The sequence below is a fragment of the Propithecus coquereli genome, unplaced genomic scaffold (genome assembly GCF_000956105.1).
Source record: "Propithecus coquereli isolate 6110/MARCELLA unplaced genomic scaffold, Pcoq_1.0 Scaffold20, whole genome shotgun sequence".
In the NCBI taxonomy this organism is placed as follows: domain Eukaryota; kingdom Metazoa; phylum Chordata; class Mammalia; order Primates; family Indriidae; genus Propithecus; species Propithecus coquereli.
In genome coordinates, this window is record NW_012144967.1 from 13,328,545 (window position 1) to 13,348,579 (window position 20,035).

At 57.7% G+C, this 20,035-nt stretch overlaps 1 protein-coding gene across 2 annotated transcripts; it reads right to left on the minus strand.

Moving 5' to 3' along the window:
* Nucleotides 1–9,569: 9,569 nt before the first annotated feature.
* FES (FES proto-oncogene, tyrosine kinase) lies at nucleotides 9,570–19,282 on the minus strand. 2 transcript variants are annotated; one of them, XM_012643735.1, is made up of 19 exons: nucleotides 19,156–19,282; nucleotides 18,448–18,666; nucleotides 18,126–18,299; nucleotides 16,609–16,705; nucleotides 16,338–16,521; nucleotides 14,743–14,880; nucleotides 14,550–14,669; nucleotides 14,253–14,375; nucleotides 13,979–14,165; nucleotides 13,774–13,857; nucleotides 13,000–13,191; nucleotides 12,551–12,673; nucleotides 12,130–12,183; nucleotides 11,458–11,576; nucleotides 11,111–11,205; nucleotides 10,886–11,009; nucleotides 10,521–10,678; nucleotides 10,307–10,429; nucleotides 9,570–9,901 (listed from the first exon to the last, which is right to left on the minus strand). In XM_012643735.1, the coding sequence occupies exons 2-19, from the start codon at nucleotides 18,655–18,657 to the stop codon at nucleotides 9,759–9,761; spliced, it is 2,448 nt and encodes an 815-aa protein (XP_012499189.1). In that variant the 5' UTR covers nucleotides 18,658–18,666; nucleotides 19,156–19,282; the 3' UTR covers nucleotides 9,570–9,758. The 2 variants fall into 2 exon arrangements, with proteins under 2 accessions (XP_012499189.1, XP_012499188.1); XM_012643734.1 differs by having other exon boundaries at nucleotides 13,000–13,209.
* Nucleotides 19,283–20,035: the final 753 nt, after the last annotated feature.

The following is a 20,035-nucleotide window of genomic DNA, read 5'->3' on the forward strand; positions in this document are numbered from 1 at the left end:
CCCGGCCGGGCCTCCCCGCGCCCGCTCCGGCCCACTGCCCGCGCGGCCCGGCTGCAGACCCCGGTGCCGGCCGCGGTCCGCAGTGCGCAGCCGCGGGCCGGGACCTCGCGCGCTGCGGGGCCTCCAGGAGGAGCGCACAGCTTGATTTCTTCCGAGTCCGCTGGAGTAAGCGCGTCATCAGACAGTGGCGGGTACGCTCCTCCGCCTCTGCACCAGCCCGACAGCGCGGTGCGCGTCCCGCAGCCTCGCCGCGTCCGGCCCCGGGCCACAGCCGTGTGCAGTTACGCGTCTCCGCAAACGGTGCCGCCGGCTGCGGCCCGGGAGCCTCGCTACGCTACGTTTCCTGCCACCCAGGGAATAAGACATACACTTTCTTTGGCTGTTCTCCTTTTACTGGGCATCTAGGTTGTTTATAATCTTGTAGCAAATAAACGATACTGCAATGAACATCTCCATGAATTCTACATTTGTCTTCTTTTGCAATTGTTATCTCAAACGATCTGAATGTGTACCCCCAAAATTCATATGCTGAACTTCTGACCCCTCAAGTGATGTTAGGTGGTGTGCCTTTGGGAAGTGATTGGATTAGGAGGGCAGAGCCCTCATGAATGGGATTAGTGCCTTCACAAAATAACCAGTTAGCCCCTTCCACCGTGTGGGGACGCAGCTGGAAGGCGCCATCTAGGAACCAGAAAGCAGTCCCTCGCCAGACACTGAGTCTCGCGTGCCACCATCTTGGACTTCCCAGGCTCCAGAGCTGTGAGAAATAAATTTCTGTTGTTGATAAACTACCGACTTTATGGTATTTTGTTATAACTGCCCAAACAGATTAAGACATTATTTTGGGATGAATTTGCAGCAGTGAGGTTCCCTGGGCAAAAGAGAAGGACTGGCCGGGCACAGTGGCTCACGCCTGTAATCCTAGCACTCTGGGAGGCCGAGGCGGGAGGATCACTCGAGGTCAGGAGTTCGAGACCAGCCTGAGCAAGAGTGAGACCCCCGTCTCTACTAAAAATAGAAAGAAATTAGCCTGACAACTAAAAAATATATAGAAAAAAATAATTAGCCGGGCATGGTGGCGCATGCCTGTAGTCCCAGCTACTCGGGAGGCTGAGGCAGAAGGATCGCTTGAGCCCAGGAGTTTGAGGTTGCTGTGAGCTAGGCCGAAGCCACAGCACTCTAGCCCAGGCAACAGAGTGAGACTCTGTCTCAAAAAAAAAAAAAAGAGAGAGAGAGAAGGACTGATATGGCTGATGACACGTGGCATTCTATTGCTCCCCCCAAAATTATACCAGTTTACACCATCAATAACAAACCACTGAATATTGCTTAAACAATGTTTCTGTTGATTAGCCAGATACAAAATGCCATTCATTATTTAACCCCCATTTCTTTTATCACCAGCAGGAACAGCTTTCCAGCTTTGTGTACTGGCCGACGCCCGTTATGAAGATGTTGGACCTAGACTGAGTTCATCATCCTCTATGTCTTTTCATGTATTGCCTGTGTTCTGGGAGATTTATTTTCAAATCCTTCTATTGAAAGTTCATCAGTAATTTTGGTGATAATCTTAATTTCCAAGAACTCTTATTTGTTCTCTGGTGGTTCTTTTTTAAAACTGAAGGTATAACTTACAGTATGTGCACAAATCTTAAGTGTACAGCTTGATGAGTTTTGACAAACATATACACAAGTATAATCATCACTGAGATCAAAACATAGGACATTGCCATCTACCCAAAGTGTTCCTCTCTGTCAAGTGGCCAAGCAGTCCCTAAGCACAGGGCCACAAGGATTGCTACTGTAGCCACTAGGTGGGCCTGCCACACTTCTACGGATTCAGCCAATCAGGAGACAACAAGCTGAAATGGATCCACATGGCTTATTACTTACACAGCAAAAGCAAGACCAGCATGGTGTCACCTTCTTGCGTCCCAGTTCCACAGGATGACACTGAACTGGAGGGACCAGGTGACAGGAGGCATGGTAATAGGTCACTCTGCAGCTAAGGGGCCAACTCTAAATTATAGCCAAGCAGTTTTATGGCCGGCAGCTGACTCTAAGGAGGGCAGGGGCCAGGTGGAAAGCCCTGAACTCAACTGAAAGTGGGGGGAGGGCTGGGGAACGGCCCTGTGGCAATCTCCCATGAGGTACAGGCTCCTCTCTAGGCGGCTGGTCTCCCCTTGCTCCAGGAGGAACCATAGTGCATTCTGCCAAGACTAGGGTCAGACTATCGTCCAGCCTTGCCTGTGTGGTCCACAGGGAGCTATGCAAGGTCCCCTACAACTCCACCCCCTCCTGCAACCCAAACCTTTCGTATGTGCAGCTAAGAATGATTTTCGGGATCCTAGGCCACCCTATCAGATAGCCCGATTAATTGTACTAATGGGAGCTTGGATCGAATCCTTTCTATTTGCCTTAAAGAATATTAGATGTGAGTGACCACAACCATGACTCCAGCAGGATGTGTAGGCCCACTTGGAAGACAGGCCACAGCCCGGCTCCCTGTGGGAGCCAAGCCAGCTGTGTCCCAAATGCCTCTGGGAATTGACCCTAGCACCACCCTGCTTTCTCTCCAAATGAGAGAGACTGCTGCATCTTTCCTGATTCATTAATTCAAGTGCAGCAAGAGGTGTTGGCAGTCACACACACACTGCCTTGATTGGCCAACACGAAGCCCAGGGCAGTACGACGGTCTGTCCCCACTCACGCTGCAGAGTCTACACTGGTTTGTGTTTGGCAGGGCAGTAAAAGAAGCACCAGGTTAGAATCTCCAACCCCCAGCTCGTCTACGCCACTGTAGTTTCCAGTAGCCTAACTTCCTGGAGGAAGGCATGGGAGGGAAAAGGGAAGAGCGCGAAGGATTAAACAAGTGGTTCGGATCTCTTGCAGTCAGTGGGGCGTCTTCTCCCCATCCTGACCTTATAGTTAAACATTCTATCCAAACGAGAACTCCCCTTCCTGGGAACTGGCACATTTAGACTTCACACTAAGTGTGTGCTCCTTCGGGAGCTGAGCTTTGGCTGTCCGCTTACCTGTTTTAGTTTCTCCTGCAGGCCTCCGTTCCATCTTTTGTTGACACTACCACCTGTTGGCGATACAGAGCATTGCAGTGACTGCCCCAGTTAGTTCCCCACTGCTGAGGACTCTTGGTTACAAAGGCATCATCCTTGTCCTATTGGATGTGTTTGGAGAACCAAATAAGCAACACGGTCCACTTAGGAGCCTTGAATAGCATGGCCCACACACTGTGCAGATGGGAATTGCTGTGCCATACACGGAAAAAACTGTCAATTGCTGTCAACATTCAGTGGGGCCCTCAAGAGGAAAATAGGAGGCCCACATTGTCCATCAGGACCAGCCAAGTTCGGTGCCCTGGAGTTAGACTTCGTGCCTGGAGTTCTCTTTGCTACTCAACTGTGCAGCTAGTAATCCTGGTACATTAGCCAGGCTTCTCTGGACTCACATGCTTGGATCACTAGACCTTGTTTTGCGCCTAGCCTTCGAAGAACTGCTGTGTGCTGTGTGATAGTGTATCCAGGTGGCGGTGGTTTTCACCTGGGCAGTGTAGTTCTGACCAGGTTGCTGGTTTCACTGATGGTCACGGTCAAAGAGTCCTCTTCCATGGGCATCCCCATCGGATATGTGTCCCACTCAATCTATTGCCATAATGCAACAGGCGTTGGGGTTGACTATCCAGTTGTCCTGCTGCTGGGCCTGGGACCGCCAGTCCCTTGGCTACTGCCCGTGAGTCAGAGGAAATGCAGCAACGTGCATTGGGAGAGGTGTTTTCCAGGCCAAGCACCACAGCCTGTGAGCCTGCCCGGTGGTGGGTTTCCCTTTTCTGTGCACCATTTCAAACCGTCTTCTCGTGGCTGCAGTTTTCAGTGCACCCCGCTGGCCATCGAATCAGCGAATCCGTCCTTCAACCAGGTCCAGACCCCAGGGGCCTCAGTGCGCTGAAGACCCCAAGAAACCCACGGTGCTGGCATGGACTCTGCCCCTGGGTTAGCCGCACCTGGTGCCTGGCCACCTCTTCCTGCAGGTAAGAGAGTCCACTGATGCCTGGTTTACTCCTATCTTGGAGTAATTTCTCTCTAATGACGATGCCTGTTGGGCGGTGCCCGCTTCACTGGCGTTTTCACTCCAGCCCCTTCCCCAAATGAGGACGTCGGGGTATAAACACACCCTCGTCTCTCAGTGACCAGCACCTAGCAACAAGTCACTAATTGCCGCTCAAACAAGGTCTGTGGCATGAAGTTGTCAGGCAAGTGCTGGGTGTTTTCAAACCCAGGGGGTGCCCTTTGCTCAGGGCAACGTCCCTCCTCCCTGGGCCCCAGTCTGTGCCACCGTCAGTCCCTAACACTTTCCATTCAAAGGGCTCCACAGGACCAACGGGCCTGGGTGAGAGGGCAGTTTCTACGGTCTGCTGTTGTTCAGGGGCCCACTCACATGTGGCTACCTTTCCAGTGACCTTATTCAGTGGGCTGAGGAGAAAATTCTGGGGCAGTGTTAATACGACTGTCTCCAACGCTCAGACGCGCCTGCCAGATGTCTTGCCTCCTTTTGGTTTGCTGGCACTTTGACAGGCATCAGCCCACACAGTTCCTAAGGCCTTTGCTTAGGTGGCCTCTGCACTGTGTCGGGTCAATTTGGCAGCCTTGGGCAGGTTTTGGGCTATCCCAGCTAGGACAGTCTGTACTAGTTAGCTTTTCTAATTGGATGATATTATCAATGTAATAATACCAAGACACTTGTGATGGCATTCCAGGCTTCTCTGTCTTGGCAAATCACAGGGCAGTTCAGGTGGCCCTGTGGCAGCCCTGTAACCCAAGCCAACGAAGGCGAACATATTTTCATCCCCTGGACGTAGCAGAATGGTAGCAAAGGCATCCGCAAAGCCCACCACTGCACACCAGCTGCCTGATGGTGTCTGTGCAGTGAGCTCCGTGATTTGTGACAGTCCATGAGGTGGCACAGGCCACTGGCCTTGTGTTACTGGCCACTCAGGGCTGTCACAGGCGATATTGTTTCGTTCAGCACCTGTCTGCATTGGCTCCTTGACCAGGATAGCAGTTCCCTCTCCCACCCCCCATCCCCTATCTCTTCATAGTAACCACTCAGCTAGGCCTGGAGAAGTGACCATTTGTCCCTATCCTAATTGTCACTATCCTGATTCGGACATTTCCCCATTGGGAACATCCCATACAATGGAGAGGAGTATCACCCATACTTAAAACACCTCCTCCCACAATGCATCCAACAGTGTTAGTTACAACCACTTGGGTGTGTATTGGCTCAAACGGACCCACCCGGAAACTGTATGCATCCATTGTCCAATTTCAGAGTTAGTTGCAAATCTAGGAAGAGTAAGCTTTTAGCCATGCCTGTGGGCACGTCTCCGTATCATTGCGGCCTTTTCTTGGACAGCTGAGGTTTGGCAACTGTGGCTGCTGTCAGCTCCCCAGCACATCTTGGCCACTGCAGGGGGCCTCTGGTCTTCCCTGCAGATGGAGGGACCTAAGCCTCCACCCTAGTGCTGTCTCCCTGTGAAGGTGATAGGGACAGTGGTCCCGACAGCATGAACCTCAGCTGGGAAGTCGAGGCTCTCTTGGTGTCCCTCCTGACTGCCCACAGGAAAGGCCAAAGCTGGCCCAGTTATAACCCAAATATTTAAGTCCCATAACCCTCCCAGAGTCCTATAACAAGAGAGAATTTTCCTTCATGAGCAGACCATCACTGTCCTCTTCGGAGACTTGCTGGCGTAGTGGCTAGGTCCACACGGCCTGTTGGCTGGTTTCTCCCTCCGCGCTGGCCCGTAGCGAGTGCACTCTCTGGGCCTTGCCGAGGCTTCCGTTCTGGGAAACCTATTGCCCAGCCACTGAGGAGTCTCCCAGAAACTATCCCCAGAGTGGCAGAGAAGATTCACTTTCCCTCTGAGGCCTGGTACCTTGACCAAATGTACAGTCTGACTTTGGGTGACCATTTCATCCTCTGGGGACTCATGAGCTCTGTTATGAATCCAGACTGAGGTCATAGTAGACTAAAAGTAAGTGATAGCGTCTCCCCGTGCTATGCAAGGTGCTTATCAGGTGACAGGAATTCATCTCAGGTAGGCCACTGTTTCATTACAGCTGTGAAGCTCATTGCAACAAGTCCTGATTTATCTCTGTTTTCATAGGCACATAATAATTGTTTATATTTATGAGTACATGTGAGATTTTCATACATGCGTACGATGCATGATGCTTGAACCGCCCTGGTTTATCTTTGTTCTTTCCTTCTCTATATCCATGTCCTCGGTCAGAGTGGGTGTAGCCAAAGTGGCCAGGGCGTGGGGTCAGTCACTAGACAGCTGAGTGATCGCCACTCCTTCCGGCCAGCAGAACTTGCACAGCACACTCCGCTGCTAGTCAGATGAGCCGTGCTTCTGCGGTGTCACTGGACTTTTGCCCGAATCTCTCTCTTGATTCCCTCCTTTCTTGTTCACAAAGAAGCAAGAGTGGATCTCACAAAATTTCTGAGTGACTAATTGCTGTTGGTCACCAAATAGTGTTCTATTTGCAGTCACAGTAGGTGAGCAGTAGCCACAGCAGCTTTCTTTAGTTCTGCAAGACCCTCCCTCTTTGATTTCTAACTCTGAACACTAACGGAGCTCATTGGGGATCAGGGACGGTGGTCTAAGACCACTTATCTCTGCTGTCACCACATATGTCAGCACTAAGTGGACACTCAGTAGATGCTAAGTCCACTCCTGTCTGCGAGAATTCTATCCCATCCTTGGCCAGACGGCCCACACGGTCCTGTCTCTTCTCTAAAAAGGGATGTGACCTTATCAGCCCCACATTGATAAGTCAAGTCAAATGGCTAAGCAGTCCCTAAACACAGCTTGGTGGCTAACAGAGCCACAGGATCCCTACTGCAGGCCAGACGTGGGCCTGCCACGCCTTCGCAGACTCAGGTGGTAAGGGGACGGTGAGCCCAGATGGATCCAGACAGCTTATTACTTACAGAAAGCAAAAGCAAGACCAGCCTAGTCTGCTAGTTGGATAAGCCATGCTTCTGTGGTGTCACTAGCAACTTCTTGCGTCCCAGTTCCACAGGATGAACTGAGCTGGAGGGACCAGGTGACAGGAGGCATGGTAGCAGGTCATTCTGCAGCTAAAGAGCCAACTCTAAATTATAGCCAAACAGTTTTATGGCCAGTGGCTGACTCTAAGGGGGGAACTTCCACTGCCTTGACTATAGCTTAGTTTTCCCTGTTCTTGAACTTCACAAAAATGGAATCATAAGTGAACGCTCTTTCATGTCTGACTTCTTTACATAAACAATTCGATGTTGGTGCATGTATCAACAGCTTGTCCTTTTTTTTTTTTTTTATTGCTGGGTAGACATCTGGGTCATTTCCAGTCTCTTCTGGCCCTAAATTCTCTTTCCTCTCCCTCTGTAACTTCAATTACTCATATATTAGAGTCCCACATGTTTCTTAGACTCCCTTCTTTCCATTCTTTTTTTTCCCTCTGTACTTCCGTTTAGATACCTCTTATCAACCCATCTCCAAGTTCACTAATCCAAGTCCACTAATCCAGCAGATATGTCTGGTCTCTAACTATGGTTGTGATTTTTATCCTTTAGTTCTATCAAATTTTATGAAGCCCATCCAATGAGTTTGTAATTTCAGAGATATTTTTTCAGTTCAATATGCTTTCTTAATAGATTCCAACTCTGTTGAAATTCTCTGTATTTGCCTCTATTTAACATATTAATCAGTTATTTTAAAGGCCTTGTCTGCCATCTCCAATATCTGGGTCATCTGCGGGTCTGCTTTTATTATTTATTTTTCTCGTGTGTATTGGCCCCGTTCTCCTCCCATTTTTGGCATGCTTTGTGATTTTTAATTTTTATGTGTCACATATTGGATACAAAAGAAGGATAGGGGCTTCAGATTGTGCTATTCCCCCACCCCACCTGCCAGAGAGGGTTCCCAGAGGAGCTAGTCACCTCGATGGAATTAAATATTGAGCTGTGTAGGGGCAGAGATACAGTCTGGTAACACTGGGTCCTCCCTTGATTGTCCCTGTCCCTTAGGAATGGCCTTCTTGGATTTTGGATTGAAAGCCTGGCTAGTCTCTGTCTCTCTTAGCTTTTAAAGTTCTGTGCTTCAGAGATTTAAAGGGAGCTCTTTAGCCTCCCGACCTGCACAGGTTCAAAATCTGGCAAATATTATTAATAATATCTTGGCAGGGGGACACCAGCTGCTTGTTTGTTCCAGGCCTCCTTACACTGCAAGGCGGGGGACTTGGCCTCCCAGGTGGGCCCCTTCCTAGCCTCCCGCACTCCTCGGAACTCAGCAAATGTTCTACGGGGAAAACTCGCTCTGCATTTTGGGCTCCTTTAGTTCTCAATCCGTAGCGCAGTCCTTGCAACCACCAAAAACTGTTTCTCGTTTCCCCAACGGAGTCTTTCTGCTTGAGCCAAGTCTGCTCCTCAGCAATGTCTTAACTCAGCAAATGCCACGGGGAAGACAGTAGCCCCGTGTCACTAGTGCAACTCGGAAGGGCTCTTTCCTCCTTGAAATTTTAGTTCATCTGGTCTTTATTTCTTCTACCACTTTCTTTTTTTTTTTTTCTTCTACCACTTTCCATTGTCTTTAAAAATAAGATGACTTTCATCGTATCTGTTTTTTCCTAGCTGTCGCAATGGCAGTGGTGGCCTGCGGAGACCTCCCACACCCCACCCAGAAGCAGAAGTTCTGCAATCTATTTCCTACCACTTCCACAGAAGACACGTTTCATTTCTTAGCGTCTGCATTAATCACACTCCGACTTGGCTTGCCCTTGTTTAAACAAGTTACAGGGCTCTCTTTTATCTCTTTGAAAATAGATGCCAACTATTTCCTGAATTTTCTTGAGGGGCGGCCATTTTACCATAAGCTTCTTACTGCTTTGTTCTTTTGTATCATAAATCCTTCCCAGTTTCTGTTTCTGGGGGCCCTCACCCCAGGGAGGGGTGAGAGCCCCCCGATGTGCCACCCAGTGCCCGGTACACCCACCTTGAGAGACGAACTCCTGGGAAGCACTTTCTTCCTCTTCAGCCATGTCGGTCTCCTGCAAGGGGAACGCCACCTCTCCCTCCCTCCCGCCGCCTCCTGAGCTCTGTGTGGCTGTTGCACACATCCACAGTGTCAGCTACTCTCTAACGTTCATAAGCCGTGACTTCCACACCTCTGTCACCAGCCGTTACCTCCATCTGGGCTTCCAGACTATTCACCCACATTTTTGTCCCCATGGGCCCCTCAAGTGCAACATCTCCAAACTCACCATCCTCCCCGCAGCTGATCCTCTTCCTGTAATCCTATTTCAGGGAATGACACAGCCATCTGGTCATAGCCTGTGTCTCATCCTGATCTCTCTCCCTCCTTCCCCACGTCTCACATCCAACTGCTACCAAACCATGTCGGCTCTGCCCCATGAACACTGCCTGTCCTCCTTCCCCACGGCAACTGTCCCAGCCCCGCCTGCCTCCTACGTCCTGCCCTCCAGAGGAGCGCACATGCTGAGAGCATTCGAGGGACACAGTGGTTTTATTATTTCTGCCCGGAGGAGGAAGCCCTGGCAGGGCAGGGGTGCAGAACTACACCGCACTGGCAGCTGGAGTCCAGGACTGCGAGGTCCAGGCTGTCGGCGCGTACGCTGGAGCCGCAGAGGAGGTACACTCTGGCCTGCGGAGGCCGGTGGCCTGAGAAAGGGGTCCTGGCCTCACCGATGCCGCTTCCGGATGCTATACAGCTCCTGGCAGATGGTGCTGAAGTTGGGCCGCTGCCCAGGCTCATAGGCCCAGCACTGCTCCATGAGCCTGAACACGGCGTCCGGGCACAGCTCTGGGCAGGGCAGGCGGCCCCCTGCGAGGACAGGCACAGCACACCGGGGATGAGGAGGGCGTGCGAGGGCCTCTGGCAGCCCCTGGGTGCAGACTATGAGCAATGGTAGCTGCTTAAGACACGCGGTTCCCAAAGAGCCACTCTTCTGCACAGGGACGCAGGGACACAGAGGCCTGGCTTCTAACCCCCATCCCACCATGCGCTAGTTGTGTGACCTCTGCAAGCCTCGGCTTTTCTATCTGTAAAAGGGGCACATTAATCCCCATGTCACACGTTGTGAGGAGAGAACGAGATGACGTACGGCCCAGCCGTAACAGGAGCTCCTCTTACTCTGCCCTGGCGGGACAGTGGGGTTACGGGAGGGGAGCCCCGCTGGCGCAGGGGGGCCAGGGCGCAGCAAGGCTGCCGTCGTGCTCAGTGGCTCACCCTTTTCCACGAATTCCCGAGTTTGCTGGTTGCTGAGGTTGGGGTAGGGGGAGGCCCCCAGGCTGAAGGTCTCCCAGAGCAAGATGCCGAAGCTCCACACGTCGCTCTCGGAGGAGTAGCGGCCTGCAGAGCGGGTGGGGCGCGTGGGCGTGTGAGCGGCTGCAGGACCGCGACAGCCTCCAGCCCACAGCCCGGGTGGGCGGAGACCGGGTACCGTAGTTCAGGGCCTCGGGTGCGGTCCACTTCACAGGGACTGGTCTGAGGCCCCCTGAGGCTGCGTAGATCCCATCAGCTTCCTCCCGGGACATCCCAAAGTCACTGATCTTCAGGACATTCTTCTCTGTCACCAGGCAGTTCCGAGCAGCCAGGTCCCTGGGTGAGGCAGAGCAGGGAGCTCATTCGGCCAAAGTCGCCTGCCCGGCCTGGGCTAAACCACCAACAAAGGCGGCTCCACGCCCCAGCCATGCCCGGCCTGTCGGGGAGAGGCCAACTCTACCCCTGGAGCTGACACCTCACGGTCAGGGGTCCTGGGGTGACAGCACCGCCACTCAGACAGGGCAGGTGTCCCCGCCAGCTCACCGGTGGATGCAGCACTTGCTCTCCAGGTACTCCATGCCGGCAGCCGCGTCCCCCACCATCTGCAGCAGGGTCTTGACGCGGAGGCGGGCTCCCTCTGTCCGAAGGAAGGTCAGGAAGTCGCCCCCTGGAGGTGGCGGAGGAGCCTCACTGAGCCTCCTGAGGTGGGGGGGGCCGTCCCCTGGACAGGCTGAGCCCCAGCCCTGGAGGTCGGCTCGCTCTGCTCACCCTGCACGAGCTCCATGACGATGTAGATGGGCTGCTTCTGGGTGCAGACGCCAATGAGACGCACGATGTTGGGGTGACTGTACTGCTTCAGGATCCTGGGGGGTGCTGCGTCTCAGCCCGGCCTGCCGCCCGCCTCCCGCCGGGGACCCCCGGAGCTCGGGAGCATGGGAGAAGGGCCACCACAGAGAAGAGCGTGGTCTCTGAGGCCGGCAGACCTGGACGTGTGACCTTGGGCGGAGTGCTGGGGTACTAAGTCCCCTACACTGTCGGGGTGCTACCTGCTGGCGGCCTCGGGGTTAAACGACACCACCAAAGCCAAGCACTTCACACTGTATTGTGTCACCCACCTTGCTTCCTGCAGAAACTTGGCCTTGAGTTCGGGGGGCAGCGTCTCCCGACAAGACTTCACCGCCACCAGGGTGTTGTCGGCCCGCAGGCGTCCGCTGAACACCTCGCCGAAATTGCCCTGGAACAGTCCTGGGCTCCCACCAAAGCTTTCCCACCAATCCCTTCTTTGCTCCAGGGGACAGCCTGCTCTGTCCCCACCTGCCCTTCCCCCAACCCCCTCCCCCGCCCCACACCTGGGGACCTGACAGACTGCACATGGGGACTCAGGGAGAGTCACCTCCAATGTGCCACCTTCACTGACAAAAGTGACACATAAAACTCAAAAATCACTTTCCTCTGGCCTTGAAACGCATTCTGAGTTTTAGGAAAGTGACTTCTTTCCCAAGCAGGTATTTTATCACTCGCATTCACCGCGTCTCCCTACGCACACGGGAGCCCCCTGAGCGGCAGGCCCGGGGTGCCGGGGAGAGCCGTCTCCTGGGAGTTGGCAGGGTGGGCACTGTCCCATTCCTGGAGGACGGCGCATGGCGGTGGCTGGGCAGGGTGTCGGGGGCACAGAATCGGATGAGGCAGGGAGGCCGAACAGGTCTCTGGGGGGTCTCGGGTGTGACTGAGGGTGTGGGCAGGGAAGGGGCAGGGAGGGAGGCGCGGCTGGGCGCAGGCGCACTCACCCGCCCGATCTGCTCGCCCAACACCAGGTCCTCGTGGTTCAGCGCCCACTTGTCCTGCGGGAGAGGAGGGGAGGGGTCGGACACCAGCGAAGAGAAGGGCTGAACATCCCTCCCACAGGTGCAGGGTCCTTCGTGTCCTGCAGCCGCGGTGTGTTGGTCTGTCCGTGGGGTTGAACCGTACCTGGAGCACACTCGGATGGCTTCGGGGACCAGGCAGGTGCCCTGAGCACCAGCCCAGCCTGTGGCCTTCACAGGCCGCACCTAGAGGGGCTGGCCACCTGGGGCCTGAGGGCTCACTTCATCCCCTGCCTGTGGACTGGGGACTGGGAAAGCGCTTCCTGCTCTGATCCTGGGTGGGCCTGGCCTGTGCGGCCCGCCAAGCCCTGCCACGGGCGCATGGGCCAGGCTGGGCCCAGCTCACCTTGGGCACGGCCCTGTGCAGGACAACGCCACTCTTCTTGGTGAGGGGCTGCTGGGAGCACAGCAGGTGGTCGATGAGCAACGGAATGCTGGGGAAGCCGTCCCCTTCCAGCCGGTACAGGTTCTGCAGGGGGTAGGGGACGCAGGTCAGTGGCCTCCATCTAAGGGGCCTGAGCCCTGGGAGAGGACAGGGAGACCAGCAGGGAGAGAGGGCCTGCCCAGGACCAGGGGCGGAAAGATCTCTAGAAAAAGCCCCATCTGATGGCACAAGACATCCTACTACCTCCTCCTCAGGAGAGAACGTACGCTAAAGCCCGTATTTTGGTGCAGGGACCAGGTGGTCTCTGTGGCCGCTTCCAGCCCTGCTAGGGAGGCGTGGAAGGTGCAGCAGCTACTCCCACCTGGCGAGGTCATTCCCCTTGGGGAGGGCAAGGGCGGGGCCGCACTCACGTCGGAGGACTGGATGATGAAGTGCCGGGGCAGGCCGTCCCACAGCACCGACAGCACGTACTCCTGCTTGCCCTGGCTCTCCCGCACCAGGAAGTCCCCAGAGTGAGTCAGCAGCTCAGCCACCTCCGCCCGCGGGATGGCCCCGTGGTACCACAGCTGCTCGTGCAGGGGCTTCTGCACCTCAGGAACGAGCTGCAGTGGTGGGGGGAGCTGGGCAGGGCCAGCGGAGGCGAGGAGGGGTCACTCAGCCAGCTGTCAGGGGAGGCACTGGGCCAGCCGGGGTCTCTCACCCCACCCCCATATTCCCTTAGTCCTCACAGCCACCGAGTAGCACACAGAGCCGTCCACAGGCCCCTAGAGGGGTAGTGGACTGGCCCAGGAACACGCTGGCCAGAGCTGGGGCGGGAAGGCTAGGCTGGCCGACCCCAGACCAAGCTGGTGCCTCGTCCTCCAGGCCATAGGCCTCTGACCACTCCCGGAGCAGGGAGAGCCATAGGGGACCAAGACTGCTGGTCCCTGCAGCACACAATGCTGGCAGGGAGGGAGGAAGCCCACGGGTGGCAGGGTCTGGGGACATCTGCAGCCTGGAATCCCAGGGAAGAGAGGGACTGCCCAATAAAAGTGGCCTGGGCAGAGCCTCCTCTCCGGGGCATCCCCAGTGACTGAACCCAAACACCACGGTGGGGAGTCCGGGGGGAGCATCTCTGAGACCCCTGGCCTGGCCCACCCCTTAGGGATGGGCAGAGGTGCAGGCCCCAGCTGGGCACCACTCACTGAGAACTTGGGGCGGAAGATTCCAGAGATGTGGATCTTAAGGATCTCCAGTGTGGGCGTCCTTCCCCCATCTCGCTCCTGCTCCTGAGGCCAGGGACAGACGTCAGCGGGTGACCGGGCTTGGGAGGGGGAGGGCGAAAATGAGGAGCACAACCCCGGCTGGCAGGCCTGGCTGGCAGGCAGTGGCGGCGGGTGGGCAGCTCACCGAGGATGACGTGGAGTGGCGGTCGTCCTGCAGCAGCAGCACGGGCGGGGGCTCGCCGGGGCCCAGCTGCGCCAGCTTGGCCTGCAGCAGCTCGTGCTGGGCCTGCAGCTTGGCCTGGCTGCACAGTGCCACCTGCAGCCCCTGCAGCGCCTCCAGCAGCGCCTGCCTCTTGCCCAGCAGCTGCACCCTGCGGGCAGGGCCAGGCGGGAGCAGGGTGAGGGACGGACTCAGTCTGCAGCGGGGAGGGTGGCCAGGATGCTCCTGCCCCACTCACCGCCCCCGCGGGTGGGTGTTCTGCTCCTCGTTCTGGAGCTCGAGCTGCAGCTGAGTGACCAGCTCCTGCCGGCTCAGCACCAACTCAGAGGCCACAGCCAGTTCCTCTGTCACTGAGGTCAGCCTGTGCCCAAGGGAAGGGCGAGGTTAGAGCTGAGCCCCCCCAGAGGCACCCCTGCAGAGCCAAGCAGGCCCAGCCACCTGGCCTTGGCTCTGTGCGGGGGCATCTGCCCCCGGCCCTGCCCACACGAGCCCCCGTGCTCCGCCGGGACCCCGGTCCCCGCCGCGCCCCACACACGTGTGCTGCACGCTCTCCACCGTCAGCTCGTTCAGCTGCAGCTCCCCGGGCTCCAGCGGTTCACCTTCCTCAAGCAGAGACTCGTCGAAGGTGACGCAGGGTGGGACGTCAGGTGCGGACCTGTGGGCGGCAGTGCCCTGTCAGTGAGCAGGCCAGCGGCCCTGGAGCCCCGCAGGAGCGAGGACAGGCTTACCCGTACTGTCGCAGGAAGCCTTGGTACTCGGCCTCGGGCTGGATGCGGGCAGCAGCTGCAGCCATCTCGCGGTGAATGGCCACCACCTCGTCCTGCACCAGACTGCTGAGCTCCAGGTACTCCTGCAGGATCTCCTTCCTGCCCCCAGGTGGGACCCCGGTCAGGGAGGCCTCAGGCTGGGCAAGGCTGGGCAGTTTGGACTGGGGACACTGGGTTTGGAGTCAGTGCTGGGGTTTACCGTGCTGCCCATGTGACTTTAGGCAAATTAGAGCCCTGACATGTATGACAGGGATGCATGCCGGGGGCGCGATGAGGACCCGGTAGGATCCTGTGTGAGGTGTCTGGCACACAGGAGGTGCTCTCAGGAACGTGGCTACAGCCATCCCGCCCCGGCAGCCAGCCCAACAGCTGGGGCTCTGGCCCTGCCATGGGAGCCATCGACGTGCTGTGACCCTGTCTACACCTCCCGGTCCCAGCACCTCCCCTGAGCTTGGCTCTTGTATTCATTCACCCGCTCAAAATGTGCTGGTGAACACCTCTCAGACACCCCAACTCTGCTGGTTGAAAATGAACTCTTGTCTCCAAAAACTCTTCCTCCTACAGCCTTCTCCGCACGAGTTAATGGCAACCCCATCATCCAGGTGCTCCACGCAAACCCCTGGAGTCCTCCCCGACTCCTTGGTCTCATGCCCCCTTTCCAGCCCACAGGGAAACCCCATCGGCTCCGCCTTTGAAACATACCCAGGACCCGATCACGTCTCACCTCCCTCGCTACCTCCCCGGCCTGGGCAGCCACGATCTCTGGTCTGGATAAGTGCAGAGCCTGCTGTTTGCCCCCTGCCCCCGTCCTCGCCCCTGAAGCCTATTCTCGGCACAGCGGCCAGAGTGACCTTATTAAAACAGAGGTCAGATCATGTCACTCCTCTTGCTCACCCACAGCCACGGTCCTTGTGACGGCCTGCTGGACCTTCCATCACCCAGCAGCCTGACGCTGCCTCCTCCAGCTTCACGTGTGACAGCCCCTCCCCCCCAACTCCCCGCTCAGGGCCTATGCACCTGCTGTTCTTTCTGGAAAGGTCTTTCTTCAGATAGACCTGGCTCACTCCCGTACCTTTCTCAGGAATCGCTGTGAACATCCCCACCTCACAGAGGCTGTCCCAGACCACTGTGTACAACTGTCACCTCCCGCCGCCCTCGGCACTCCCGACCTCCGATCTTCTCTCGCCGGATTCTCCCCATAGCAATTACTCTTCTGCTATGTTCTGTGTTTCACTCACTGACTCTCTTTCCTTTCTCCACCAACTCAGAAGATCCCTGAGGACAGAGAGTTTGTCTACGTCGTGCTCTGCTGTAGCCCAGAGCCTAGGACAGTGCTCGGCGGATGTGATCAAACCCTAGGGTGAGGGGCCCTGGAATAACGCAGCTCGACACACGCCGGCCAGCTCCGGCCCCCGGCCCAGGTCCCGTGCTCATGTGATTGCGCGGCCTGCATTTCTATAGCACTGAATTTTCTGGGCTCTGCCTCTGGGCCCGGTGGCAGGGATTAGGGCTGCTGCAGGGCGGGGTATGGGGGGAGCCGGGAGCCGCGGGCTTACAGGATGCAGGCCATCTCCTCGTGCAGGTCCTGCAGCGACTGCAGCAGGCCGGGCAGCAGGAGCTGGTGGTGGTGCTGGTGGTGCAGCTGCGCGGCCCGCACGCCCAGCACGTAGCGGTTGTGGTGGGCAAAGAGCTTCCACAGGCTGCGCACGTACTTGTCCTTGGCTTTGTCACGGTCCTTGTCTGTCAGGTGGGAGGCAAGGGGTGTGGGTGACAGCATGGAGGCCTGGGCAGCCCCCACCCCCTAGGCCAGCAAGGGAAGCCGCAGACCTTTGCTGGCCTCCTGGTACTTGCGCCTGGCCTGGGCGCTGTCCCGTGCCAGGGCTCGGTACTGGCTCTTCAGCTTCTCGATGTCCTGGCTGTGGGTCTGGGAAGACAGGATAGGCCAGTGTGGGACAGCAGTCCCCAAGGATGAGAGGTCCCTGCCCGAGGTGAAGCCTGGACAGGCCCTGCTGGCCAGGCAGGCAGCGCACCCAAGCCCGCTCTCCAGGAAGGGCCCGCATGTTTGTGGGGAAGCTGCCACTGAGGCTCGGTCAGAGGAGCTGGTTAAAGACAGGCCCCTGGAGGAAGCAAAGAAAAAAGGTGGACTGGGCAGGCTACACCTGTCCCTTCCTGCCCTGAGAGTGGTGTGCTGGTGGCAGGAAGGGCCAGTTCCGGGCATGTGCAGCCTGCGTAGTTACACGGGGCTCCACACACAGAAGGGCCCCGTGCTTGGCTTTATGCTCTGCTGTTGCCGTCTTGAAACTTTAATAATTTTTACCTAGGGGCCCCGTGTTTTCATTTGCACTGGGTCCTACAAATTGTGTTCCTGGCCGCAGGAACAGTAGGATAGTAGGTGGCAGCCTGAGACCAGAGTTCTCATCCAGTGTTTCTGTGCTGGGATACGCTGGGCAAGCTCCACCCCTCTCCTCTGGACCTCAGTTTCCCCATCTGTAACTGAGCTAAAGGCATCAACTAGATCAGTCTTTTTCTTAAAGGGTCAGATAATAAATAAACATTTTAGGCTTGTGGACCACAGGGTCTCTGTTGCAATTATTCACCCCCACCACTGTGGCCACAGACGTTGTGAAAATAAAGGCGCCTGGCCGAGCTCCTGCAAAACTCACGTACAGGTGAGCGGACCCTAGAAGAGGACGGTCTCCCAGGGAGAGCAGAGCGGGGCCGCTGGCCACCAGGGGCCGCTGTGGGTCCACGGCAAGGCGGGCTGCACTGGGGGAAGGGGTGTGGTGCGGGGAGACAGACCACACTGCATGGGCGACGAAGCGCCCAGATAAACAGCAGGCTGCAAATCCCACGGCCTCCAGACTGGGGAGCTGGGTAGGAGTCAAACCTGGACAGGCCGACTTCACAGCCTGCGTCCTTGGCCATGGGGGCCACGCTGCCACCCTGTCTCTGGGGCCCTGGGAGGAGCCTGCCTAGGCCGAGGGCAAATGGACTGGCCCTTGCTCCTCTCACTGTCCTCAGACCCGGAGCCAGACGGCACAGTGCAGAGGTGAGCGCAGGTCCTGAGCTCCTCCCAGGCAATGTCCAGACTCACTCATCCTTGCAGTCCCAGCACTGTGCCCAGGCACAGACGTGCACGGTGATGAGGCCCCACTGCAGGCCAGCCCAAGTGGGGAGAGGAAGGGAGGAAGCTGCAGCAAGGTTGGAGCAGGTCCTGCTGGGGCCAGGCCTGCGGTCAGGGACTTCCACTTCCCCAGTGAATCCAGGGGCTCTTGTGCAAAACCATCCTTTCTCGGCTCCACATTTAGACAGAAATGACCAAAGCCCCAGCGCTGCCCACCCACCTTGGTGAGCTCCTGCTGCAGCTGCTGCCACTGCTCGCTGTAGGTCTTGCGCAGCTGCTGCCGCTCCCGGATCAGCAGGCTCAGCTTGCTCAGGGGCCCCGCGTTCAGATCTTCCGCGTGCTGTCGCAGCAGCCTGCTCAGGCCCTCCGTCTGGCTGGTGATCTCGGCCCAAGACTGCAGCACAGGGTGGGGGAGGCAGGGAACAGGGACAATAGCTCCCAAGCCTGGGCTTGTCAAATCTCCAACCCCTCTCCAGGGTTTCGGGAGAGGGAGACGGAGGACAGGTGTACCTGGCACCCGCAGAAACCCCGCAGAAGCTCACCTGGCTGATGGGGCTGTCGGGGATGCCCCGCCCCTGGCCTCCGCTGTCTTGCAGGGACATGTGGTGCAGCAGTCCTGCATACTCCCTGTCACTCTTGACTCGCTGGGCCATCCACTTCCTCATGCCCTCCAGCAGGCGCAGCTCGGCCTCCTGCATCTGTTGCACCGCCCCATGGGCCTGGGGGCTGCACAGCTCTGAAGAGAAGCCCATGGTGCCGTCCTAGGGACAGAGAAGATGCCATCCGTGGGGACAAGGCGGCAGCTGGAGATGGAGGGGTGGGACACGGAGGCTGGGGGCTGCAGGGTAAGGAGGAGTGCAGACAGGCAGCGGGGGATGTGCTCCACGGAAATGCAGCCGTGGGGCCGCAGCAGCAGCCTGGCCCGACACTGGCCCTCGTTACTTCCCCAGAGCCAGGGGGCCCCTTCCCAGTCCTGGAACAGGAACCAACCTGGGGACTCCCTGCCCAGGCCCTCCCGCCCAACACCCCTTACAGGGGTGCGTGCCCAGGTCCTCGACAGGGCCAAGCCTGCCCCAGCTGGAGGCCCAGGCGGCCACCGCCAGAGGCCGGCCGCTGTGGCCCGTTCCGCCCTTCCAGGGTCCCTACCCCCACCCAGTTGGGCCCCTGGCTCTAGGAGCGCCTAGAGGGCTCCTGCCTGCCACCCGTCCCTCAGCTGCCCTCTGCCTCCTGGGCTGCGAGGCTGGAGTTACCCGCGCCGGCAGCTGCTCCTGGGGCGTCCCGGACCCACTCAGGCCCCGTGCTGACCCCCGGCCAGTTCCTGATTCCGCTCTTCCTCCTCCAGCGGTTTCAGTTGGCCCCGGCCCTGGGGCGGGCCTGCGGAGGGGAAGGGGCGGGCGGCAGCGGCCTGGCGCCTCGGACGCCTGCCGGCCCCCCTGCTCAGCGCTAGGCCGCAGCCTCCGGCCCGCTGCGCGGCCACGGAAACGGAAGGGAGGAGGGCGCCGGGAAAGAATGGCCCTGCGAGAGCAGCCTGCTCCCTGCACTCCCCAGGGCCCTGGCGGCGCCCCGGAAACACGGGGAGGGGGCCCCAGGGGGGGCAGGTGTCGAGCCCAGCGGAGTCAGGGCGTCAGGGGGCAGGGGGCAACCCTAGCCCCAGGCCAGGCCACCCCAGAGGAGAAAGGGAGAAGCCTAGCCGGGGCGCCCCACTTCGCAGGATTCCGCAAGGCAGCTCAGGCGCCAGCCTCCAGTTGAGTAAAATCTTCACGTAAATGTCCCAAAGAAGAGAGGCTTGATTCTCAGGTATAGGTCCTGGTGGCACAGTCCCTACCCCTTACCCCCAGTTAGGGGCTTCCTGTCCCCAAGGAGGCATGGGACAGTGAAGGGGCAGAGGCCGGGAGTGGAGAGGTGTGGACTTTCCCCACGTGGGACTCAGGCTCCTCCGGCAGAAGTCAGGCCCCAGCTTAGGTCTCAGCCCTAAGGTGGCCAGGTCATTTCAGCCCAGGAAGACACTGAGTAACTAGGACACAGGCCCAGTCGCTCTCCACCCGGCTGGAAACCAGCACGATGGGAGTGGAAGCGCGCAGCTCCCGAGGCCCAGGGGTCACTGGCTCCACGCCCTGGGACTTGTCTCCT

Excerpts from the sequence above, each read along its gene's own strand:
- FES (XM_012643734.1), bottom strand. The coding sequence starts at position 18,657 with ATGGGCTTCTCTTCAGAGCTGTGCAGCCCCCAGGCCCATGGGGCGGTG. Across the intron at positions 14,670-14,742 it reads GGCTTCCTGCGACAGTACGG|GTCCGCACCTGACGTCCCAC; the intron begins GTAAGCCTGTCC and ends TGCCGCCCACAG. Across the intron at positions 13,210-13,773 it reads TCTTCCGCCCCAAGTTCTCA|CTCCCCCCACCACTGCAGCT; the intron begins GTGAGTGGTGCC and ends GGCCCTGCCCAG.